The sequence below is a fragment of the Lycorma delicatula genome, chromosome 6 (assembly GCF_047948215.1).
Source record: "Lycorma delicatula isolate Av1 chromosome 6, ASM4794821v1, whole genome shotgun sequence".
NCBI classification, from domain to species: domain Eukaryota; kingdom Metazoa; phylum Arthropoda; class Insecta; order Hemiptera; family Fulgoridae; genus Lycorma; species Lycorma delicatula.
Genome location: NC_134460.1, coordinates 103,608,609 through 103,634,931, shown reverse-complemented (window position 1 = coordinate 103,634,931; position 26,323 = coordinate 103,608,609). Strand labels below are relative to the sequence as shown.

General features: G+C 32.3%; 1 protein-coding gene across 1 annotated transcript; it reads left to right on the top strand.

The window, feature by feature from the left end:
- On the top strand, nt 1-26,323 carry LOC142326802 (15-hydroxyprostaglandin dehydrogenase [NAD(+)]-like). The gene is made up of 6 exons (XM_075369516.1): nt 1-93; nt 10,095-10,218; nt 12,414-12,520; nt 14,255-14,431; nt 20,701-20,858; nt 26,206-26,323. The coding sequence occupies exons 1-6, from the start codon at nt 1-3 to the stop codon at nt 26,321-26,323; spliced, it is 777 nt and encodes a 258-aa protein (XP_075225631.1).

The following is a 26,323-nucleotide window of genomic DNA, read 5'->3' as shown; positions in this document are numbered from 1 at the left end:
ATGGACCTTAAAGGTAAAGTCGCATTAATCACTGGAGGTGCGGGTGCTATAGGCCGAGCATATACCGACGAACTTCTCAAGAATGGAGCAAAGGTAAATAACAAAAAGTATAATATTGTAATTAATATTGTGACCTTGAACACAGACCTGAACTAAAATTCCGACTCTACCTCAATTACTCCCTTTCACTGATAGCAGAAATTGTCCCCGCCTGATCCATTGCCCTTCAACTTTCTCTTTCTGTATTTCTTTCAACCGCTATTAAGTAATTTATTTAATAAATGATTGGAAATACAAAAATCAATGCGATAAAAATATTATCCAATAAAACATTTATTATTATTATTAATGTACGATTAAAATAAATATTTGTACCGTACACTAAATTATTGATGCGAATATGAATAGATTTCTAGAATTAGTGCTAGATCAATTATAATTATGAAAATTTAATCTATAACATTCCATACGATTATATTCGAATTAACAAAATCCTTATAAACAAGCGCTGCAATACTATTTACCAAAATCACATTTACAGATTCATTCGTTGAAATTATTTCATTTTTTAAATGCTCAAGAGAAACTAGTAAGGCTTATATAATTTTATTCTTATTTTTTCCTAATTATTAAAGGTAAAATTTTCCATGTAGAAAAATCAACTAGAAAAAGTAAATACATATAATAACCATATTTTTTTTACAGAAACCAGACTATTCAAATCTTATGGAAACAATTGATAATTAAGTAATATAAATAAACTTTGTTTTCGAGATAAAAAATAAAGCTCAATTATTTTGGGTTGCAAACTCTACAGTGACTATCATGGGGTAAAAGAGAGTACCTTTATAAAGACGGTATACCTACAACAGATTTCCAAAAACGGAGTAATATTTTCTTTTTTTTTTGTTTATCCGCGCACTATTAGTAAATGAGAAGACATAGTTTTCAAGTTAAAAATTATATTTAGAAATGTGTCACTAGATTTTTTTTAAGTTATGCCACGACACATTGTTTATTATTACCTACAGAAATAACAAATGTATAAGAATATATTTTTTTAATTTTCCAGCAACAAAGTAAAATAACAAAAAAGCTTAATAAAAATAAAGGGAAAGTTTTTATTTATTCATAGAAACTTATTAACATGTTTATTAGAAGATTAAAGCTGAATTTTACCCGGGGATCGAACCCGGGACCTTGGTTTAGTAGGTAACATTCTAATTTCTAGTCACGATACGGCCGGTGTAACAAGATATTTTCTATTTTCTTCAAATTAGCTTTTGCTTAATACTTTTAAAATTAGTACATTACCTTTAATCCTTGTTGTTTTTTGTTATCTATAACAAACGCTTAGAGATATGAAATGTACTTTATATGATAAGTTTAAATGAAACGTAAAGATATTGCAGCTTTCTACGACCTATTGATTTCCTTATCATAAAAATACAGACTTCAAAAAAACCATCCAAAGAATAAAAATTAATATTTTTTCAAGTTTTCTTTAAATTAAATTTTAATTCGGGTTAATATCTTCTACCAACGATCAATCTAACCTATAATTTGGCACCGACGTAAAAAAATTCGAAATGTAAAGAACCTAAAGTATAATATTATATTATCTTTTTGGAATTTTTAAAGATTCTTATTGTATTAAAAATGTTTTTTATTTTATTAAAAATATGGATAGACCGTTAAAAAACCGCTGCTCGTTTGCGTTTAAGGAGAAACGCAACGCGAGAAATCTTACGTCTTGATAAAAAACAATAAAAGAAATGCAAAGAAAAAACACTACCAAATATGAAAGAAATATGTATTTTATCTAAGTTTTCCGACTTATTTTTTCGAAAAAAAAAAGGAGCCACCCGCATATCATCGTAATGGGCTAATACTGTGCTAGCAATAGCAGAAAAATGGTTGATTATGAAATTAAATTTTTCTATTTAAAAAATACAACTGTTTGTTAAAAAAAATTCCACTTAAATTATTACGAAAAACTTGCAACAAAACCACCAGAAGAACTTCCTATACAAAGTGAAAAAGAATTATTGAAATCTGTTCATTTGCAGAAGAGTAAATTTTAAACAGACATTAAAATGAAACCACATATGATTTAAATTAAGAGTTTCCACATTTAGTCCATTAAAAAGAAGAAACTTTAGTTCATGTAAAATAGATTCTTTTAAATTTAATATACGAGGTCTTTAAATAAAGTAATGAGGCTGGTTCAAAAAAACTTTTTATTTACAATCCAATTACACATAGACTCTACCACCTTCGAAATAGTTTCCCTGAGAAGCCACCCAACGCTTCAAAAGGTTTTCCCACTCTTCATGGCAATGTTGGTACTCAGAAACTAGAATATCCTTCGGATGGTCAGTTACACTTTTTTTTAATGTTTTCTACTGTTCCAAAATGGTGTCCTTTGAGATTTTTTTTTAAGTCGGGAATTGGAATAAGTCGCAGGGACTCTTGTCAGGTAAATAGCTCAGTTTTAAAGATGTTAGAATTATAGAAAAAAAAACTTTTTTTTTAACATTTACCTTTGGTTCTGAGCAATAAGAAAAAAACCCCGATCACTTCTGCAGTTCTGCTATGGTTTGATTGTCTTACTTATTCAGTATCCTTCTTCCTTGGATAATTACTATACAAACTGGTTCAGCCGATGCTGTCATGTATAATCTTTTAGGCTGCTCGAAAAATTGTTGTTAATTGCTTAAAATATAACATGAGTTAGCTAAGAGTCAATATCTTTACCATGAAAGAATTTTCTTAAATGGGTTTTCTTCAATAATTTCTGTTGAAACCATCCTTTTAAAAAAGAATAGCAATAAAATTAATTTTCTTTGAGATAAATCTAAAGAAATAAATTTTCTCTCCTTCTCCCTTAATGAAGTCTATGGTTCAAGGTGGCCATGCTTATTTTCTTTAACTCCACATCATTACCTGAGAAAAAAAATATAAATATCAAAACTTCATCGATATGATTTTAAAAACAACTGATATTCAAACTGCTGAACTGTGATGACATAGATATCATTCAGTAACAGAAAAACTTTTTAATATTAATATTTGCAACTTTACAAATATCATTCACAGTACAGACATAAAAATTAAATACGAGTGAAAAGTTTCTTACTAGATGATTTTTAATTAGAATATTAATAAGAATAGTAAGAAAGAAACAAAGATCTGTTCCGGCGTGCCGAAAGGGCTGCCGGAAGGCGGAGGTAGACTCCACCGGTGCTAAATAGGAGATAAAAAAGATGCACTACTCAGGGGATTAGCAGTTGCAAATCCGTGGCTGATTTTAGAAGCTTTAAACAAGGCCCTGAGCACGGGAGGTTTCCTCGTGTCTTGGGAAATTGGAAGACTGCTGCTTATACCCAAACCAGTGGCTGCGGGCATAGCTCAGGCTTACTGACCGAATTGTATACCACCCACGTTAAGTAAATTATATTAGAGGCTCCTAGCAGAGAGACTTTGGGCGGAAGTAGAAGCAGCAGGGTGTTTTCCCAGTCGCAATACGGTTTTATGAGAAGAAGATCTACCGTCGACGCCTTTCGCTGGGTAGTGGAGTGGACTAATGCATGCAGGCTGGGCACCAGGAGGACCAGAAAGATTCCGTTGATGATCCTCCTGGATGTCCGCTATGCTTTTAACAGCATCCCGTAAGCGAGTATTATGGAAGAATTAAGAAACATAAATATTATTTCTTACTTGAGAGCTGCTATAAGCAAATTACTGCACGGTAGGAAGCGGAAGACAACAGAAGACGGCGATGTGAAACTCCCAAGCCCCGGGTCAAAAAAAAATTGGAGAAAAGACCGAGTCCTGGTGGACGAGGCGAGGTTCCAGGAATGGCATAGCTGGGCTCGGTTACCCCCGCCTGCAAGTTAGATGCAGGCAAATTACAATAAGATCCAGAACCGGCGGGCTGACCTGCCATTGCCGACTTACTGCCGGCAGGCGGAGAGGCCCGTTAGAGTCGCAAAAGACACGCTTCGGACTGAGTCATGCTTGACTGCAGATCCGGTCCGGGGGGAAAGGGAAAAAGGGGATAAAGTACGTTGTGGAAACAAGAGTTAATTCTTGCCTCAAAAATGTTATGACCGTGGTTGTGTAACACTCTGTAGTGTTTGAACTGTTTCCTTGACCATCTTGAAAACAAATGACCCAATAATGCTCGATGATAAGCGCACACCACTCTGTGATTTTTAGAATATGCAACGGTTTCTCATGTAACTGAAGTGGGTTTTCAGCACTCCAGTATCAACTATTCTGTCGAGTTGGGATTGCATTAGTGGTAAGACACGTGTAGTTTTTGCTCTGCTCTTTTCGATTGGTTTTTTGGTGACTTTTTCTTGGATTAGTGGATTGGATTTTGTTGGTGAAAGATTGATGGACATGGACACAAAATTTGGTGAGTTTTGGACAACGGAGTAATTAGATACTTAGACAATTATAAGGGAATCACTTTTTCTCATTTCTCTGTCACCCTGTTCGTCTCGGACCAAAACCCTCCCGGATCATCCCTGATCCGGGCCTCCGCTACTCCTCGCCCCAACCCAAAAAACCCGAAAAATACCCCCCCCAAAAAAAAAATCCTCGTCCGGACAAATCCTTCCTTTTCTAGGCGTTTCACGTCATTTCTGACTTATCCGACCCCTGACCCAAAATAACTCTCCCCCCAAAAAAAATTTCCGACCCCATTTTTGGCAACATAAAAATCACCCCCCCCCCCCCCAAAATATGGTCGACTTGGAACAGGTTATGAACATACGATGGCCAACAGATTTATTTAAACGCTTGGACGTTGCATACGGCTTCCCGGCTGGGAAGAGGTAGAAGGTACCTGTGTATTCCTTTTGTCACAAGAGGACTGGGCAAATGGTAAATAAGAGAAGCTGTCCCTGGAATATCGACGAGACTAGATGCGGGAACAAATATGCCATGTGGCACAGTTTTAAGAAATACAAGAAGTACGGATATATTTTATCCGGAAGATGAGGACTCAGATAATTTCACTACCTACGTGTTCATGGTCGAGGAGAAAAACGAAGATTTGGTCAGAAATCTTACAAAAGCCCGACATAGAGTCCGCAGCGCTGAAAACGGAAGACTCGTATTTTACATACCAAATGATAACATAGAAGGTGCATGCAAAGCTATAGAATATTGGAGTCGTAGGTTAGATAAGGCTGACGACAAATAGAATATTTTCCGAATAGAGAAAGAAGTGACGATGAGGAGAGTCGAAGGTCCGGCCTCGTCGATAGTTACAATTAAAAAGACAGACACGACATACGTCGACCTATTAAAAAAGAAGTAAAAGGAAGCATCGGGGACGACATGGCGGATGATATCTTACCCGTCAAAAAAGGCAGAGCTGAATCGGTGGAGATGAGGATAGTCGAGTCCACAACAAAAAGAAATGACGTCAAGATGAGAATAAACGCCAAGGTTACCGATGCAGTAGTTGAAGAGAGACCATACGGGGGACGAAAGACGGCATTTTACGTGAAAGATCTCGACACTGACTCTACGGCTGAAGAAGTGAATTTGGCACTTAAGAAAGAGATCGGGTCGGATATTTCGCCCCGGGTAGCCGCTATGAAGCTTGCTTTCGAGAATACCCAGAAGGCAACAGTTGTACTACTAACGAGAGACGGCAAACTTTTAACGAATAAGTCAAGAATAAAAGTTGGATGATATTCAACGCGTCGAGATTAACACCGAAGAAGTCAAATGCTGTAAGTATTGGGGCCTAGGACATTTGTCCAGGAATTGTAACGGTCCAAATCGCACCTCACTGGGTTATAACTGTGGAGGTGTGGGGCATAAAGCAAAATAATGTAAACTGTGGGAAAGTCGGACACCGGATCGGAGGCCAGTTATGTTGTACGAATAACGATGAAGATAATACATATTAATATGAATAGAATGACGTCGGCACAAGACCTGACGTGGAAAGTGGCTAATGACAGAGATTTAGACTTCCTGTTGGCTGTTGAACCAAACCGTAAGGTTGCTTCTGGTGGTTGGATCACGGATAAAATTTTGGACACGGCCGTATTAAATGTATCGAATCGATGGACAGTCGTGCAAACCAAATATGGCAGAGGAATACTGGCCATACGATTATCGGTGTGTGTCATCATATGTGGATACATTTCGCCGAATTGTGATGACGAAAGATTCGAAGAATTTCTGAATGAACTTGAAGACACAGTTAGAGCAGAAAGAGGACCGGTCATCTTATCGGGAGATTTTAATGTCGAGTCTGTTGTACTTGGTGACACGAAATTTACTCGCCGTGGCTACGAGTTGGCGGCAATGCTGGGCTCAATCAAAATGGAAGTTATCAACACGCCAAGGGTCTGTACTTTCGTAGGTCATGGTAGAGGCTCTGTGATTGATATAACTGCTCTTTCGGAAGAGAGTATGAGTAAGGTCACTTCATGGTGCGTGGTTTGGAACTCGCAAGTGGTCATCTAGGGATCTTCTTCGAGGTCAATCTGGACCAGCCGATTGTACAAAGAGAGAGACGGAGATGGAAACGTACGAGGATACAAACACGACCTTATGTTCAAGCAGTATAAAGGAAAACAGCAATATGCGTAGGTAGAAACCCGGATATGTTTCTAAACATTATGATCGAAGAGTATGACAGGATTCGACCGCCATAGGGCCGCTCGCGAAGAAATATATCCAGGTGAAGTATATATTATACGCCAGAAATTGCTGATTTGAGGGTTTCGATGTGGGCGGCCCGTAGAAGACTACAAAATGTCATAAGGAACAGACCCAGTGAATTCGAACGAGCAGAAGTAACCTTTAAAAACTCTCAGAAGAATTCTGCGCTGCTGTCAAAGACGCTATGAGAGCCGAATGGAAGAAACTGGTTGCGGAGTTAGAGGACGATATATGGGGGAGGGTGTATCGGATTGTTATGAAGAGGTTTGTGCGCCCCTCCCCTCGCTTACTCGGGACCAGATCGAACAAGCGATTACAAAGCTTTTTATTACTGAAAAAGGCGATCGCGTGGTTAAGCCAGATTCTGACAAGAGAAGATTCTCCATAGATGAATTGCAATGGGCGATTACCCACATTAACCCAAAAAAAGCCCAGGCCCAGACGGGGTACTAGGCATATTATTGAAAGAGCTGACCAAGAAATTAGCTTAGATGGTCTTAGAAGTACTGAGTGAGGCTTTGGAGAAGGGAACCTTCCCCGCATCTTGCAAGTTCGGTAGATTGGTGGTAATTCCTAAACCAAATGCGAATAACATGGCAGTATCATCTCGACCGATTTGTCTTCTACCAACGATTGCAAACTGTACGAGAGGTTGTTGACGGATCGCATACAGGAGAAGATTGTAACAACCGGAGGCCTATCTCGATCACAATATGGATTTCATAAAGGAAGGTCGACCGTAGGTGCCTTAAAAAGAGTGGTATTGTGGGCGGATGGGTGGAGAGCGGGCACCTGGAGGACCAGACAGATTCTGTTAATGGTCCTCCTGAATGTCCGCAATGGATTTAACAATCTCCCAAGGGCTGTGGTGGCGGACGAATTGGAGAAGAGAAATATCAGCGCCTACTTATGGGCGGTTATTTGCTAATATTTGTGTGCAAGAGAATTAATGATTCAGGCAGAGGGAGAATGTAGGTTCCAGATGAAGGGGGGCGTGACCCAGGGCTCTGTATTAAGCCCCTTCCTCTGGAACATTTCGTTCGACAGCATTTTGAATTTACGATATCCACTGGGAGTGGCTCTAATTGCGTACGCGGACGACCTAGCACTGTTGGTGTCAGGTCGATCTGTAGAAGAGGTGGAGTAGAAAGCTAACAGGGCTATCGAGCTGGCGAACGCATGACTTCTAAATCGAGGACTCAAACTTGAACCAAAGAAAACTCAGGTCCTAGCAATAGCGGACAGAAGGAGAATCAGAACCATCCGTGTACGTGTAGAAGAATATATTGTTAAGATGACCTCGCTTGTGAAATACCCTGGAATGTGTTGCAGTAGTCGGGGAAATATAGCAAGCGTATCGAAGAGATTACGATGAAGGCTGAAAAAGTAATAAATACTTTTAGCAGGCTGATGGGGCACAAATGGGGCCCGAAAGCGTTCAAACGAAAATTGATTATGGCCGCCGCGACTCCCATAATGTTACATGCCACACCAGCGTGGCATGCGGCTTTCTATATTCAGCGGAACAAGAAAAAGCTAAATGCGCTGCAACGGAGGATGAATCTTAAGATTACATCTGCGTATAGAACGGTGTCCATTATAGCGGCGGGAGTCCTCGCGGTGGTCCTGCCGATCCAACTTCAGACGAAGAAACGCTTACGCATCTATGAGGGAATGAATCGGCAAGATGCGACAGACATACTATTGCAGCAATGGCAGGCTTTGTGGGACACTGCCCAAACGAGCAACTGGACAAATATCAAATCGAATAAACACGCGATAAACACTATAGTTACAAATAATGGCGCTATTGAATTACGACAAAAGGATGGCTATAGATAACGTCAATACGCTACACTGGACATTACAATATTCCGTTGGAAATGAGGCGTTTATATGGAAATTAGTTTCGCGTCGTTGCAACTAGGGTAGTAGATTTCACCATGACGATGTGGTGTATAGCACGCGACTATCTCTGTAGTGTTGTCCGCTGAGAAGTGACTGCTTATTTATTTTTTTTCGGGTGGTACATCTTTCCAGTTCAAAAACTTTTATAATCAAATTTATTACCGTCTGTCGTTACTTTTCTTCCGTTATATTCAATATAAACTTCATTCTGATTGATTTCATCTAAATCGGCCTGTGTAAATATTTTGCTAATTAAAAATATTTTTAAAAACATTTTACAATAAATAATAAATCAATGATAATAAAAAAAATGAAAAAATTATTAATGAAATAAAATGTTATCTACTTTTAAAAATGTGTAAATGTAATTTAATAGGAAATTACATATGTGTATATGTAATATATTTGGTGAAACATCTGATTATTTAATATTAATTGAAAATTATAATTTAGAGTCAAACTATTTTTGGATTTTCTTTGTAAATTCCTATAATAATTGTATATATTTATTTTTAAAAAAAAAAATTTAATTTAATTATTTGACAGAAAATAAATACAATTTTGAAATATTTCAATTTAAAAAGATTGTTGAAAAATGTTTTTCACTTGTGTGTACTATTTACAAGATTTCTGGTGTGAATGAAAAGTTATGAAAGTTAATAATAATTAAATATCCGTTTAGTGAACTGTATACTGGTTACAAATATTAATTTTGACCTTACGGTATAGAATAATCAGTTTTTATTATTGGATTATTCGGTAAACAATTAAAGCGTAATCAAGGAAACGTTTCTCTAACCTAATATTTCAGGTAAGATTGTTGAATTAATAATTGAATAAATTTTTGATGTTAATAAAAACTAATATTTTAACAACTGGGCACTTTTATTAAAGAATTAGAGGATCATATCTCACTTTCAAATGAAATACGTTTAAATGAAGAGCAGCAAAAATGTGTGTATATAATTTAACAGCTGTACAAGGAAGTCATGTAGTATCCACATCAGATTTTTGCTATAGCAGTAGCATGGTTTGGAAGTTAACTTATAGTGACGAAAAGCTAAAATAATTAGTTTTTTTTAACGTTACACTGCTTATAATTTTTATATTTCATGTTACTATCACTTTTATTTTAAGATATTTAACTAAATTTTTTTTTTGTATTCTTATGTTTGTCTGTTAAGTTGAATGAAGAAATAACTGTAAAGGAGTATTTATCAGGATCATATTATTCACAAAATTCTGATAGCATCTTTGCTTTCCATGTGAAGATTCAGAATTTTAGTCAATCAGCTTTTTACTTTTTCATACACTACAAAAATTCATTATCAAGCATCGGCTGCTGTTATAACGCATTGACATTTTGTTGTAAAAGTAGATAAATAGACAAGGAATATAAAAGTATTGCAAAAATATTGTAAAAATATATATATATTCAAATTTTTGACTAATTTTAGTATTATGTTTGTTTTTATTTCACATTATTATAGGTTGCTATTTGTGACTTAGATGTTGATCAGGGAGAGAAGTTAGTAGAAGACTTTAGTTTGAAATATGGTCAAGGAAAGGCGTTATTCTGCCAGTGTGATGTTACAGATTATCCACAATTTGAAGGTAATATTACTAAACTTAAATATATTATTTATACTTAAAAAAAGGCTGTGCCTTTCAGGTACTAATTTAATTAAAATAAATAGTTAGATTAGTATGATGAAATAAGTTTTAAATTCTTGTATAATAAGTTAATTATTATATCAGACCAAAATTATTCTACACTGTATAAGAAAACAAAATCATAATAGAACAAAATTATTTCATACACAACTATAGATATCAATGTAGCAACCAAGACCACCAAAATATTTTTAAATTTTGAAAATATGTTACATAATGAAAAGTATGTTAAAGGTACTTTTGGCTAAAGAGAGGTTACAGTTAATGTATTCGATGAAGCATTTTAATGTCTAAAGTGATATGATCAAGAACTTGACAATAGAATGTCAAGAGTGTGCAATAGAATTGACTACATTTTTATTACATTAATGATGCAAGTTGCTAACAGCTCCTTTCTATAACAGTGCATTACTAACCAATTTTGCATGAAAATGTAATTGTGCTACTACTATTCTAACCTGAATACATTTAATTACTAATGTGACATTCCATGTATAAAAGTTTGAAAATCAGATTTCTTTTTCTTTAAAGCAAACAGTTTTAACAATCAAGATATATATTTATTAGAGATTATCACATTATCATTTCATTAAAAATATTAGCAAAATGTCTTTTAAAATTGCACCATGATCTGAATTGGAATTCTGTTATTTAGACTAGGCTATTTTGACATAAGAAATGATTGTTCACTGTTTTATTTAACTCATTACCCTCTTTTTGTGAAGAAAACCGACTTTCACAAAATCTTCATAGTACCAATATACTGCACCAAAAACTTCATCCACAAACTGCATTTTCATCTTCACTGCACCTGCTATCCCTTTCTTTCCCACACCATAATGGCACGCTTTGTCTCTCGTTTACAATGAAGTATCCAGGTTTTATCTAGACTGTAAAAGTGCCCTTTGCTTCATATCATTCAACTAATTTTTATTTACATGCTGTAATTCCATCAAATGTTTCCTTTACTTACAGTGTTTTCTGATTACTTATTAATCTTATTCATTATTATAGAAATGAATGGGAAATAGCAGTAGATGCCAAAAAGGATGTAATGGATTGAAAAAAGTTTAAAAAAATTCATTGTAAAAGTCAAGAAAAGAACTTGATTTAAAAAGAACAGGTGGGGATGTGACACATTTATGTAACAAGAAAAAAACAGAATCAAATTAAAGATTGGAATACAGTGATACATTAAAGAAACTGTTAAATCCATAGTTCTTGGGTTTATCATTAATATTGTCAGAATGGAAAGCAAGAATGCTCACCCTAACTCCATGTATCTTCATCAGCAGAAATTAAGTCTAACGTGGACGTTACAAATTGAACTCTTTGTGGCTTATGATAGGTTTAATTTCATGGAGTAGCTGCAGATTATAAGCATGAAGTTTCAGTCACTTGTGAACAACATCATGGACACTGCTTTTAAGAATGTTTAGTTGATGATTAATTCTAAGAAATGAACATTCTGAACTTCATTGGAAAGACAATTGAATTCGTTCTGTGTTTTCAGGATTTATTTTATGTCTACTTGGTGAATGTCCTTTCAAAACGCTTCCAGTTTCCAATAAGTGTTCATACCGCTTACATATGCTTTTGTCATTAGAAGAATTTCTACAACAGACTTTCATATAATTTCTTTGTTTAAGAGTCACTGATTTTGTTTTTGTGAAATAGTACACACACCATGCTTTCTCTTGTAGCAACGCCATAGTATTGAAGCCTGGGCTCATAACAGTTTGGCCTGTGCAACAGTATAATTCAGCTGCTATCTGATGGAAAATGTGTAAACTAAAGCTTAATTGTTGTTGCTTGAAGATTACACATAAAATACTATAGAGTGTTGCAAAATAAAATCTATATTCGTTCCTGAAACCTCCAGTAACTATTTTTTGGACACCAGAATTATAATAAACCAAACTTGCTAGCCCCATGTTTGAAGATGTAACATCCTGAAAATTAAAAAATGAGAGATAAGAATGAAATGCTAACAATTAAAGCCACATGTAATAAACAGTTTTCTATATGATGTTGATTTGGGTGAAGTTTTAAACATTCTGTTGGTATTATTGATCAATGACCACCTCAATAATGTACTTTATTAAAACAAATAATAACATTATTTTTATTTTCAGAGTCATTTCAGAAGACAGTTTCTGCATTTGGTGGACTTGATATTGTTATTAACAATGCAGGAATCTTTAATGATCGTTTCTGGGAGTTAGAAGTAGATGTGAATCTTGTAAGTGTAATTAATTATTGTAAATCATAATCATATAAGATAAATGAAAAATTTATCTATGAATTTTAATATGATTACAGATTTTAACGATAATTTTTACCAATTATTTTTTAGTCATAACATTGCATAGAATAATTTTTTTGTTAAATATGAGGTGTGTGAGAAAAGTAATGAGACTGGTAACACTGTTAGCGATCTGGCAACATTGTGTCTACCGGTCTGTGCTAGACCGGTTTGTTCATCCCTTCCACATGCTCAGTATGAGTTTCAACTCCGTTCAGCAAACACATTATTTTTGACAGCACCATCAGTGAAGTTGTGTTATGAAAATGGAGCATCGGAATTTAGAGCAACGTTGTGCAATCAAGTTTTGTGTTAAACTTGGGGAATCTGCGAGTGTGACCTTTGAAAAGTTGAAACAGGCCTATGGGGAACATTGCTTATCAAGAGTACAAGTTTTCCGTTGGCACAAATCATTTTTGGAAGGTAGAGAATACATTGAAGATCAACCTCGCTCAGGGAGACCTTCAAATTCAAAATCTGATGAAAACGTTGAGTGTGTGAGGGTTCTTGTGAGATCAGACCATTGTTTAACAATAAGGATGATGAGTGAACAGTTAAATTTAAACACTTTCACCGTACATCAAATTTTGACAGACGATTTTAATATGCGAAAGGTTTGTGTGAAATTTGTGCCAAAAAACCTCACAACGGAACAGAAGGACAATCGAAGAAATGTGTGCGTTGATCTTCTTGAGAGGATTGGCAATGACCAAGAATTCTTCAATCCTGTGATCACAGGTGATAAATCCTGGATATTTGAGTACGATCCTGAAACAAAGCGGCAAAGCGAAGAGTGGCACACTCCATCATCTCCTCGACTGAAAAAATGTTGAATGAGCAAATCAAAGATCAAAACCATGCTGATTTGCTTTGTTGACAGTAGGGGTATCATGCATAAAGAATTTGTTCCTCCAGGACAAACTGTCAACCAAGTGTTTACAAAGGTGTCCTTGAAAGGCTCAAGAAAAGAGTGATTCGTGTGAGATCAGGCATTGCAGACAAGTGGATGCTTCATCATGACAATGGCCCGTATCACACGGCCATTTCCATGAGGGAACTTTTGACCTCAAAACACATTCCTACGGTTCCTCAACCCCTTATTCACATGATTTGAGTCCTTGTGACTTTTCCCTTTTCTTGAAATTGAAACATGTCTTAAAAGGACGTCATTTTGGAACTCTGGAGAACATTCAAAAGACTGTGACTGACTAGTTAAAAGCCCTACCAGTTGAAGCCTTCCAGCACTGCTACCAGGAGTGGGAACAACGACTCCGCTGGTGTATAACTGCCCAAGGGAACTACTTTGAAGGGGATAATATTGTTGTTTGAAAAAAATAAAAACTTTGGTAAGTAAAAAATCAGTTTCATTACTTTTCTCACACACCTCTTATATTAAAAAAATATGTTTTTCATGATTCTTTTTTGTTGATCTTACAATTATTGTAGTAAGGCTAATGATAATGGGAATCAACAGTTTAGGGATCTGATTATGTTGTCCATGACAACTGACAAAAAATTATTGATTTCTTTAATGACAAACCAAACTAAATTTTTATGTAACGTATATTAAACATATTGTATCTAAAAGATTGGTTACAAAATAAGCTACATCAATCATTCCAGTGCTGTATCATATGTTATTCAGAATTAAAAGAATTTTTATTTTTACAGAATGGTGTTATACGAGGAACTCTCTTAGCTCAAAGATTGATGCGTAAAGAACGGGGAGGAAAAGGAGGTGGAACAGTAATAATTACAGCATCAACGCTGGGAATTATGCCAAGTCCTTGTGCACCAATTCATTCTGCAACTAAACATGCAATTATTGGATTTACAAGATCTTTTGGGGTATGTCATAAAACTGTAGTTTTACTGTATTCATAAATGTTTAATTGGATTAAATTTTAATTTATGAACTTTTCAGCTGTGTTAGTAAATCATACCTTCCTCCACATTCTTTGTATGTAATTGAGTTAAGCTTTTTCATATTTTATGATTTTGTGCATACAGTGTGTTGAACAATCCTAGAGCAAACCTTTTGCAGAAAGCTTGGTGATAAGAAAGCTTAAATGAATCCTATAAATGAACACATATACATTTCACCAATGTATGGATGTTACAAAACAAAAGAATAGTATAATTGTTTCAAAAAGAACAAATTTTCATGGAATGAGATCAGTGAAATGAAAATCTAATTATGCTAAGAATTTTTTATTATGTTATACAACAAAAATTACACTGAAGTCTATGACCAGTAATTATACATTATTTCAACCACAAATGCATATTAACAAGTTATTACCTCTGATTCTTTTCAAATTTATATTATATAACTATATTTGGTCATCAATAATGAAAAAGGCCAGAAATATATAATACCAAAAATCTGCTATTAGTCTGATGAGAAGTCAGTGTCTGACCTTAAATTACCTTCCATGGCCTATTGTGTGGTAACTGTATTGGAATTGTGTGGTTGGGAAATCTCAGTGAAGATATTATGTATAAGAGTTCCTAGGTCAGGATATTTGATTTGAACATAAATTCAGTGAGGTGCCCCACAAAATTGTTTTCTGTTACAAGATCAAGACACTTATCACTAAACTTCATCCCATAACCTCTCAGTTATCTATGTGTGAGAAACATTTGTAGTTACAAAGTTTAACTACAATTGACTGTTAGATGAAAAAAACCATATTTAAATAACTATATGAATACAAACAGTCTCTATTTATTGTGCCAAGGTGATTTTGTTCCTTGATAATGTTAAGTAAAACCACAATTTTTTACCAGCACTAAAAAAAATGTTTTTCTGCATTTAATTTCCACAAATACACATTCATTCTGAATTATTTATCAATATTTTCATCTGCCGAATTTCTTCTTATTGATCTCACAGTGCCCTCTCTTTTACACTGCACAATACTGTGGATGAAAATTTTATGTAAATAAGAGCTCCTGTCTGCACTTGGCAGTTTCAATATTTTTAACCTCCTGCACAGAAAATTCTATGGAGTTGGTCACAATAGAATCCAAAACATTACTTACAGACATATTTTTTTGCATTTCAAGTCTGGTTTTTCAACCACATATTTTTAAATTGTGAACTTACAAAAGCATATTTCAAAACCTGTTTTGATCAATCATGTTTTTATACTGGAGTGTTTGCTAGTAACATTTAGTGTTACTAGCAATGTGGACTTAATGTGGACCTGCATGATATATCATGTAGGTCCACATGGACAGTACAGCCTGATGTGAAATCAGAAACTGGTTTAATTTCATTTCCTCTTACGAAATCACTATAAGATCAATTAATGTACGTTTTTTTAAATTTAAAATGCAGCATCATACCTACATGAAGCCATGATCTCTGACACAGAAATAAAATTGCATTGGTTCCTGAGGAAGAACTGATTAGAATGGGCTTGCAAATAATCCATGTACAGCTGAAAAAAAGAGAATTATATTATCTTTCTAATCAAAATTAATTTTATACTGAATACAATAGATATTTCAATTAAAGGAATTGGAAGCTTCATGCAATTCTGAAAAAACGAAAGAGATTTTTTGTCAGTACAAAAGATTGTGTTAATATGTGAAACCAATCATATGATAATTTATTTATATATAAATAAAATAAATTAAGATTCAACCTTACCAACAATTTGTCTGTGTTTTTCGAGTACTTTTAGTCATTCGACCATCATCAGGAAAAGTTTCTTTCAATTTAAAAGCATTATCATAATGTAAAAGTTATGACTGTTACTTTATCTAAAAGTAACCATCACAACTTTTCAATCTACTGATATTACTTTTAATTTTAATGCTTTTAAATTGAATGAAAAATTTTACTGTTGATGGTCGAATGACCGAAAGTACTCGAAAAACACATACAAATTATTGGTAAAGTTGAATTTTAATTTATAAATAATCTTGTACACCAATGGTGCCATGCTTGAAAAATTAAACTTACAATATGACATTTTGTTTTAATCCCTTGGCATCCCTTGATCTTTATATCTCTGCCTAGGCGTTTTTGTCTTCTCATAATTTTTCTAACCCAGTTCAATTACCTGGAAAACATGCACGACTAAGGCTACAAAATCAGAATTTTTACCTGGGAATGCAAAATACTCTAAAAATTAAATTCCTTTGATTTTGGAGCAGCGCACATCCCAATCAGTTTTATAAGATGGTTATTTGTGTAAATAAGAGCTCCTGTCTGCACTTGACAGTTTCAATATTTTTAACAGCTGCACAGAAACCTTCTTTACTCTTTATTCCAAAATACTTAAGAAAAAGATAAAAACTAACTAAAATTTCACACAGTGGATCTAAAAATACATCTTTATTTCTCTCAAACAAGACATCATTTTAAATTATTCTAGAGTGTAACATAACTAATCACTAAGTCTACATTTTAAAAAGAGATTTAACAGCATCTTTTTGTCATATCAGACAAAGTTTTTGACAATTAGGAACACTTGAAAAATGTCTCTGACTAGATTTGAAAGTGGGGTGTTGCTGTAGAGTGTGTAATAATTTATATGTAGTGTAAATATTTTGTATGGATATGTCTGAAGCTCTGCGTATCGTTTAAGGAAGACTACAACCAGCTTGGATTGCTGTGATTTCAAGTTCCTTGAATCACAACTTACAGTTGTTAAATTATTTTTTTATATAAAATATCGATCGGCAAACCATCTACATACAAAAAAAAAAAACAAATTAAAAACTAATATCAAAATCTAATAAATCTTGGGAATAGAAGCCTTCCTTATTGTTTAAATTTTTTTATATACAAAAAAAGCTTAATTATTTGGAAATCATATATTTTCCCCTACCATTATAAATTTATATTATTATTATTAGTATATTTATTATTTAATATTAAATAATGTATATATATATATATATATATATATATATATATTATTTAATATTAAATAATATATATATATAATATTAAATAATAATAATAAATATTTTTATTATTTACTAGAAAAGGCATTCGATAACGTAGACTGGAATAAAATGTTCAGCATTTAAAAAAAATTAGGGTTCAAATACAGAGATAGAAGAACAATTGCTAACATGTACAGGAACCAAACAGCAACAGTAACAATTGAAGAACATAAGAAAGAAGCCGTAATAAGAAAGTGAGTCCAACAAGGATGTTCCCTATCTCCATTACTTTTTAATCTTTACATGGAACTAGCAGTTTAATGATGTTAAAGAACAATTTAGATTCGGAGTAACAGTACAAGGTGAAAAGATAAAGATGCTACGATTTGCTGATGATATAGTAATTCTAGCCGAGAGTAAAAAGGATTTAGAAGAAACAATGAACGACATAGATGAAGTCCTACGCAAGAACTATCGCATGAAAATAAACAAGAACAAAACAAAAGTAATGAAATGTAGTAGAAATAACAAAGATGGACCACTGAATGTGAAAATAGGAAGAGAAAAGATTATGGAGGTAGAAGAATTTTGTTATTTGGGGAAGTAGAATTACTAAAGATGGACGAAGCAGGAGCGATATAAAATGCTGAATAGCACAAGCTAAACGAGCCTTCAGTAAGAAATATAATTTGTTTACATCAAAAATTAATTTAAATGTCAGGAAAAGATTTTTGAAAGTGTATGTTTGGAGTGTCGCTTTATATGGAAGTGAAACTTGGACAATCGAAGTATCTGAGAAGAAAAGATTAGAAGCTTTTGAAATGTGGTGCTATAGGAGAATGTTAAAAATCAGATGGGTAGATAAAGTGACAAATGAAGAGGTATTGCGGCAAATAGATGAAGAAAGAAGCATTTGGAAAAATATAGTTAAAAGAAGAGACAGACTTAGAGGCCACATACTAAGGCATCCTGGAATAGTCGCTTTAATATTGGAAGGACAGGTAGAAGGGAAAAATTGTGTAGGCAGGCCACGTTTGGAATATGTAAAACAAATTGTTAGGGATGTAGGATGTAGAGGGTATACTGAAATGAAACGACTAGCACTAGATAGGGAATCTTGGAGAGCTGCATCAAACCAGTCAAATGACTGAAGACAAAAAAAAAAAAATAGTGTATTTATATTTCATATTTTTCACTTATCATGAAATCATATTTTTCACCTATCCATAACACCTTTTCATTAAAATATGTGTGTAGCATATCCAAAATCATAGTAATAAATAAGTTTTTTAATACAGTTGTTTATCACATTTTTATAAAAAAAATTCTTTCCAAAAGTTGATGTATGCTATAATAATAATAATAAACAAAAGTAATAAAATTTCTTTAATTAGAGATGCATGAGGTGAGTAAAAGGTTTCTCACTCCAGGCCTATAAAAGGAGGTACTTGATTTAAATTTAATTACTATCCTCTTTGAAATAGTCTTGGACACAGTTTCATCCACTTTTGAAATATGTTGTTTAGCACAAGCACCAGGTCTCTGTATACACTAATAAAAGTAACCTTTCAGCTTGAGGAAGAGGTAGAAGTCACACAGATCCAATCCAGTCATTATAGAAGGTATGGAGCAACAATCATGTTTTTAAACAAAAACCTGCCTGTTTTGTATGCTATGTAGGCAGGAACATTTTCATGATGTAGCATCCAATTGTCTTTTCACACTTCACATTTCCATGATGAATATCACTCAGAATACCATAATAGAACTCTGCATTGACAGTCTGATCCTTGGAATGAATTCAAGATGCACAGTCCCATGATGGTCAAAGAAAAGGATCAGCAAGCTTTTGGTCTTTTGATATGCCATACTAGAGAGTGTAGGCCCTTCCACATGAAATCTACAGTTCATTTCCTGGATTCTGGCCATAGACCCAGCTCCTGTTGCCAAAGATAACCCTTGATATGAAACTTTAGTCAGAAGTAAAGATCGCTTGTACTGTTCCAGATGACATTCTGAGGAATGTCACAAGTTTTTTCTGATGATCTGATAATCCTCAGTCACAAGCTATTTAAAATCTCGGATACATTAATAGAGTTATGTTTATGAAGGGCTGCCCTGACTTCTCTTCATTAATGGTAATGTTCTGCCTCTATTGAAGCCACTCAATAAAACTTGTCCAGTTCATTGTTTCAATAACAGAGCTGCAGAATTTCAGAGTTTTCCATTTGGACATCTGAGTTGACTCCAAAATTATTTATTCATAGCATTAAAATAAGTAAATTCCTTACTGTTGTTGAAATTTGTTGTTTAATTTCTGTCCATTGTGTCCCTTAATCTGTTGATGTTGTCTTCAGGGCGGTAATTTAACCACAGAATAATCATACATATTATCATAATAGTGCATGTAGCGTGGATCTGTATGTAGTGGTGATACCAGTCAGTTTTTTTATTCATGAAAGTCATTCTTTTTAATTGCTGCATGCACTTGATCCTGCTGCGCTCAGTAAATTTTTTATAATGCTAATCTCATAATCTTTTTCAAAAATTACTACAAGAAATACGTTTACTGAAAAACTTGACTTATGGAAAATATTTTTGTTCAAAGCTAAGTAGTAGATAAATATTATAACTTTAAAATACTTAGATCATGGAAGTTATTCAGTGAAGAATAATATTTAGTTGATCTACAGAAAAAAAAATTTCTCAGTTCAATAGATAAATAAATTAATCTCATTTCATTATTTAATTGTGTTATGAATCATGGTCAATACAAAATAATTAATTCAATTTTTTTCTCAGTTTTCTGTTTGAATCCCTAAAAGTTACTTTATTCATATCATAGGACATAAAGTTATATTCATTCAGTTTAACCTCTGATAGCAAATACACACTTTCACTGGGATAGCAATTCATTTGAACTGCTTGAACTCTTGCTACATAAACTGTTTTTACAGTATCTTTACTGTAATAACTGTAGAAGCACTTATTAAGTACAATTTTCTAAATTTATCTGAATGTTCTTATAAAGATACTTTGATGTTACTAAAAATATGAACATCTTTTTAGTAACATCGAAGTATCTACACCAAGAATGACTTTCTTTTGGGTAGAGAAACAAGAAATCACATCTTTTTCTAATAAGTTTAGTTAAAAAAAAAAAATAATGTACATTTAATTATATGTTAATTACATTAATTTTATTTTTTTAGGATCCATTTCATTTAAATTTAACTGGTGTTCGCGTTATGGCTATTTGTCCTGGGCCAACAAAGTGTGACACAAATATTGATGAGATTAAGAAAGGTTTACTTTATCCAGACTTTGAACCATTATATCATCGTACATATGATAATGTGACATATCAGCCGTAAGTAAATTCCATAGTAACAATCATTTATCCTAATTTATTATTCTAAATTAACATTGTATGTAATTTATTCTTGTAGTAATCATTAGTGAACGAGTATGAAACCAATAAATGTAATGGTGTTCAATTCTAAAACCTTTAAAATTTTATAAATAAATCAAGTGAAATATTACAAGACAATTTTTTTCTTAATGTCATTTTTCAATGAATATGGGTGAAATGTTGTAACATAACTATCTGCAAAATCAAAAATATCTAGTATATTCTTTGGCACACTGAGGACTACACACAAATTAATTATCAAATCTTAGTAATGCTGCTTGTATAAAGAAATTCATGTAGAAAAAAATTACCAATTTTTCTTTTTTCTCACTAGTGTGAATATTTTTTTCATTTATCCAATTTTTTTTAATGTTCACTTCACATGTAATCACAAGTTTTATACATAATGAATTGATTTTTATCCTATCAATCAAACTTATTCATCTTTGCAGTATAATAAAGCAAAAATGCACATTAAGTAATTAAACAATGAAATTACGAGGTCTGTAAATAAAGTAATGAGACTGGTTCAAAAAACTCTTTATTTACAATCCAACTATACATGGTATTACCTTCGAAATAGTTCCCTTGGGAAGCCACATAATACTTCAAACATGAAGTTCCTACTCTTCATAGCAGTGCTGGAACTTAGAAACTGGAGTATCCTTCAGATGGTCGGTTACAATTTTTATTATGTTTTCTACTGTTCCAAAGTGGTGTCCTTTAAGGTGGTTTTTTAGTTGGGAACAGGAAAAAGTTGCAGGAACTCAAGTCAGGTGAGGAACTACAGAAATGTTTTTCTTTGCCAAAAACTCATTAATTGAAAGTGCAGTGTGAAAGGTACATTGTCATGATGCAGCATCCAGTTGTCTTTGATGGCTGGTCTCACATGGGCAACTCTATTTCGCAATCTTTTAAGAATTTCTTGGTATACATACTGATTTCCAGTCTGTCCTGTAAGCAAAAACTCCTTATGGACAGTGCCATTACTATCAAAGAAACAAATTAGCATAGTCTTGATTTTTGCTTTTTGGGACGTGGTGAGTGTGTCACTCTTTGCTCTGGCATTTTATTTCTGGGTTGTACTCAAATATCCAAGATTCATCACTAGTAATAACTTATAAAAAAGTTAATAAGTTATAAATCAGGATCAGTTTCAATTCATCCTAGGGTGGATGAATTGAACTTGAACACCCTGTTGTTTTTCTGTTCAACAGTGAGGTTTTTTGGGACCAATTTTGTACAAACTTTTTTCTCATGTCCAATTTGTTTGTCAAAATTTGATGGACTGAGGTTTCATTCAAATTCAATTACTCTGCAATCATTCTGACAGTTAATCACCGATTGCACCGTATCAAGTCTCTGATTTGCTCAACATTGTCATCACTTTTTGACATTAATGGTCTTCCAGAGCATGGATCATCCGTAACTGATTCCCGGCCACCTGAAAACGATTTACCCCACCTAACAACTTGGGCTCGTGACAGAGCGTCATCTCCATACGCCCTTTTCAATTTTGGAAAAGTCTCAGTAGCATTCTCACCAAGTTTAACATAAAACTTGATTGCACAACGTTGCTCATAATTCGTATCACTCATTTTTGTAATTCACAAAAAAAATTTGTTTCACGAAAAGTTTGTTTACGTCTTGTGGCAACAATAGACTAAAAATATTAATACCTAATATAAATCGGCTGTTCATATAACCCTATGTTTACTAGTAACTCTACAATGTTGCCAATTTGGCTACCAGAAAAAACTAGTCTCATTACTTTATTTACAGATCTCTTATGTTTATCACAAAACCAACTCATTTAACATTAAAAAAAAGAAGTGATTTCAAAACTCAGTAACAATATTCCATAAACAAATGCAATTCTTCTGTAGCAAATAAACACCTATAAAGAGTTTTGCAGATGCTGTATTTTTAAAGTAGTTAAGCTTTAATACTTAGCCTATTAAATAAAAAGTGAAATAAATTTGAGATTAGTCTTCCAAAATAAATAGAAACAGTAAAAATTTATTTTCTCCTCATCCAATACCTATTGTTTTACAATACAAGTGTTAAATAGTTTACAGTTTTGCTTTGAAGCAACTTTCGTGAAATTATCTACCAATATTGTTATATGATTAAGATTTTTAAAACTTACTAGTAATAACTTGCTGAACACTCTTCTTTTAGCAAACTGATGAATAGTTCCTAGGACAGAAAAAAGGAATTAAAATTAAAATATATTATAATTTATGAAATAATTGCATTTATAGAAATGTTTTAAATCCATTTATTTTAATCAAAGAAATATTATATATATATATATATATATATAATATAATATTTCACTGAAGAAATATTTAAATATAAATTTATATATTAAATATTTAAATCCTCATATAACAAAAAGTATTGAAGTTGGCAAATCAGGAATTTTCTAAATGCTTCTTAACTAAGAGACTATCATACCAGTATAAAGAATAATTTTGCAGTATAATTATTTTGTAAAAGTTAGACAGAAAAAAAATTTAAAGTCAGAATAATATAAAACAAAGATAAAAACAAACATAGTTGATCAGATCTGGCTAAGATTATTAAATGTGTTTTTTTTAAAGATTAATAATCTTTATTTTAATGGTATTTCATATGAAAAAGCCAAACTTCAGACATAACAGAAAAATATTTAAAAAAAAGCATTGATCAGATAAAATATTTGTTGAGAGGCTTGAGTAAGCCTCTCAGATGTTATGAAGAATACATGCTTATTAAGAAGTAATAATCAATCATTTTAAAAAAAAAACAATTGCTATTAAAAACCTTACTATTCTTATATAAATTAAATGCAAAACTACTAATTTGAAAAATTTTTAAATCAATTACACTTGTGATTTTATTAAAATATTAGTATATTTTTTATTATTATAAATGACATTATTTTTTATGCTAATACCATATTTTTAATATCTGAAAGCAATTTTTGTGAAATTATTGAAAACTGACAGCAATTTATCTCCATTAAAAAATGGAGATATATAGCAAACAAATGTTGGTTTGTTTGCTATATGTGCTTACAATTTTATTTTGATTCAAGTGCACAAACGATTTATTCATTTTAACGATTTATACTTCTTGATATGAACGATTTATCTAAAATTATATTTGTATTTTAGAAATAAAAAATAACATTGGGGTTACAGCTGTGTTAAAAAATCACAACTCAAGAAACGGCTTAAAATGTTCTTGATTTTGAAGCTCATTGTTCTACTGATTTTTGCTCATTGTTAGTATACCGAATTCGTGAACATTATTTAGTTACAATTAGCAAAAACATTTAACAAAATCATGTGTAATAAACATTAACCATTAATGTTTTTGTGGCAGGCTATAGGCTCGTCTTTTTGCTACTATAAAATAATTTAAATAACAATCTTATTATCATCAGTTGACATTGTTTTGTAATTATTTACAAATCGCAAATTTTTAATTAATGACTTTTACTACTGCACAATAAATTAAATAATAAGAGAGTTTTGTTTCTTTTTTTTTAAACCATCTTCATCTCTACAACAATGATTTCTAAACTGTATCTAAGAACAGTAATAGGGATTCAACAATACCAAAATCATGGGTATATCATTGATGGAAGTACTTTACTTCCATCAGATTTTAAAACTTTAAAGTTCAGATTTTAAAACTTTACTAAAGTTTTAAGTGGGTAAATAAGTGAGAGAGGTATTCCCTCCTTTTTTTAATCTTAATCTAATTTGTATCTGATTTCAATATCCAAATTGTTTTTGAGAAAAAAGTCACACATTTTTAAATGTGAGCTTTTCAAAAATCCTATACCATAGATTGAATTAAAATTAGCTTCCTTCTTTAAATATTGGCATAATGAGCTTCCAGATGAGAAATATTTTTAATAGTGGCTTCATATTGAAGTAATGTCATGTTTTCACTACACCAATTTATTTAACTAAAAAAAAATTAACTGGTCTAAAAGAATTGTAAGTGAATATACATATAATACTTCTGTAGGTACCTAAGAGAGGAGATTCTGAGTCTTTTAATATTTTCATTTAATTAAATTAATTGTTCTGATCATTCTGATTGTTAATCTTTTATTACTCCAAAATTGTATAATATTTTTCAATACTGTAAACAGTTATGTTTAAAAATTATTTTTTAACCATATAATGCAAGTTCAGATTATCTATTCAGTAATTGATTATCTATTCAGTTCATGGGTCATCAGTCCATGAACATCAAGATTACATTACATTTTATTAGAATTAACCAAAATCTGAAAAAATAATTAAACAAAAAAAGAAACTGGGCAGATGCAATAAAGTTAGCATAAAAAACCCCATAAAGACTAAATCTGAAAATAACTCTTATAAAGCTTTTTTCTAGCTTTCATCTAAAATATATTATAATATAAATATATTAATGGAACAGCCTAGTGCAGAATATTGAGTAAAGAGGAATAATATGAATCTTAAAAAGATTTATCTCAGTAAAATAATATTTATATTCTTAGTTTAGTACTAGTATTTATATAGTACTAGTTAAATAAAAACAGAAAATAATGTTGCTTTAGTTTATCGATACTATATGATATTGATATATCGAATTAGTACCTCTCGATAGAGAGTTGGTTAATGCCATGTTGTAGTGGTCATGTCTTTCATTTAGTTAATAATAAAAGTTAATGCATATTGCTGTTGATAGTCATTGTTCACTTTAATCTTTAATAAATAAATTTAATACAGATTGAAATTATTTTTACATGTATGAGTGGTTTGTTTACATTCAGTTTTATTGTATGTGCTGGAGAGCAGAGTATCTTGAATTAATAAGAAAGCTAGCTTAGACTTGTTAGTTTTACAATTTTCTCTTAAAATATATTGTAGTCAATTAAAAACCTGATGTATCAGATACTATTTATATATTAATGATAGCATTATTCTCTTTTAAGTATTTTTTCATAAATGCCAAGTTAAATCATTTTCTTGAGCCACAGTCAATAATAACTGACTTGTGGTAGATATTACTTCTATTATTCAAATTCAATAAAAATTTTAACTAAATTAAATGAGAAACACTAAATAAAAGACTATTTTTTTTTAAGTATGCATAATGTTAAATCAAAGTTGACCTTAATTTTTTGGCAACATCACATTAAAATCAAATCTATTTTGTTAGAAGAGGTTAAGTTAACAGTTCAAGTAATAATAGTGAATTATTTATTAATAAATAAATGTCAAATTTAGTTGACAGAGAAGTATAATATTATGTTTATTTTTAACTGTTACAGCTCTCAAAATGTTGGCCGTGCTCTGATTCATATACTTCAAAAGGGAGCTAATGGATCAGTTTGGGTGGTTGAAAACCAACAACCTCCTCATGAAGTAAAATTTCCATCATCATATTAG

What these genes read in the sequence shown, in the direction of transcription:
- LOC142326802 (XM_075369516.1), top strand. Translation starts at nt 1, where the DNA reads ATGGACCTTAAAGGTAAAGTCGCATTAATCACTGGAGGTGCGGGTGCT. An exon ending in TTCTCAAGAATGGAGCAAAG is followed by an intron (nt 94 to 10,094) that starts GTAAATAACAAA and finishes ACATTATTATAG; the next exon opens with GTTGCTATTTGTGACTTAGA. An exon ending in AGATTATCCACAATTTGAAG is followed by an intron (nt 10,219 to 12,413) that starts GTAATATTACTA and finishes TTTTATTTTCAG; the next exon opens with AGTCATTTCAGAAGACAGTT.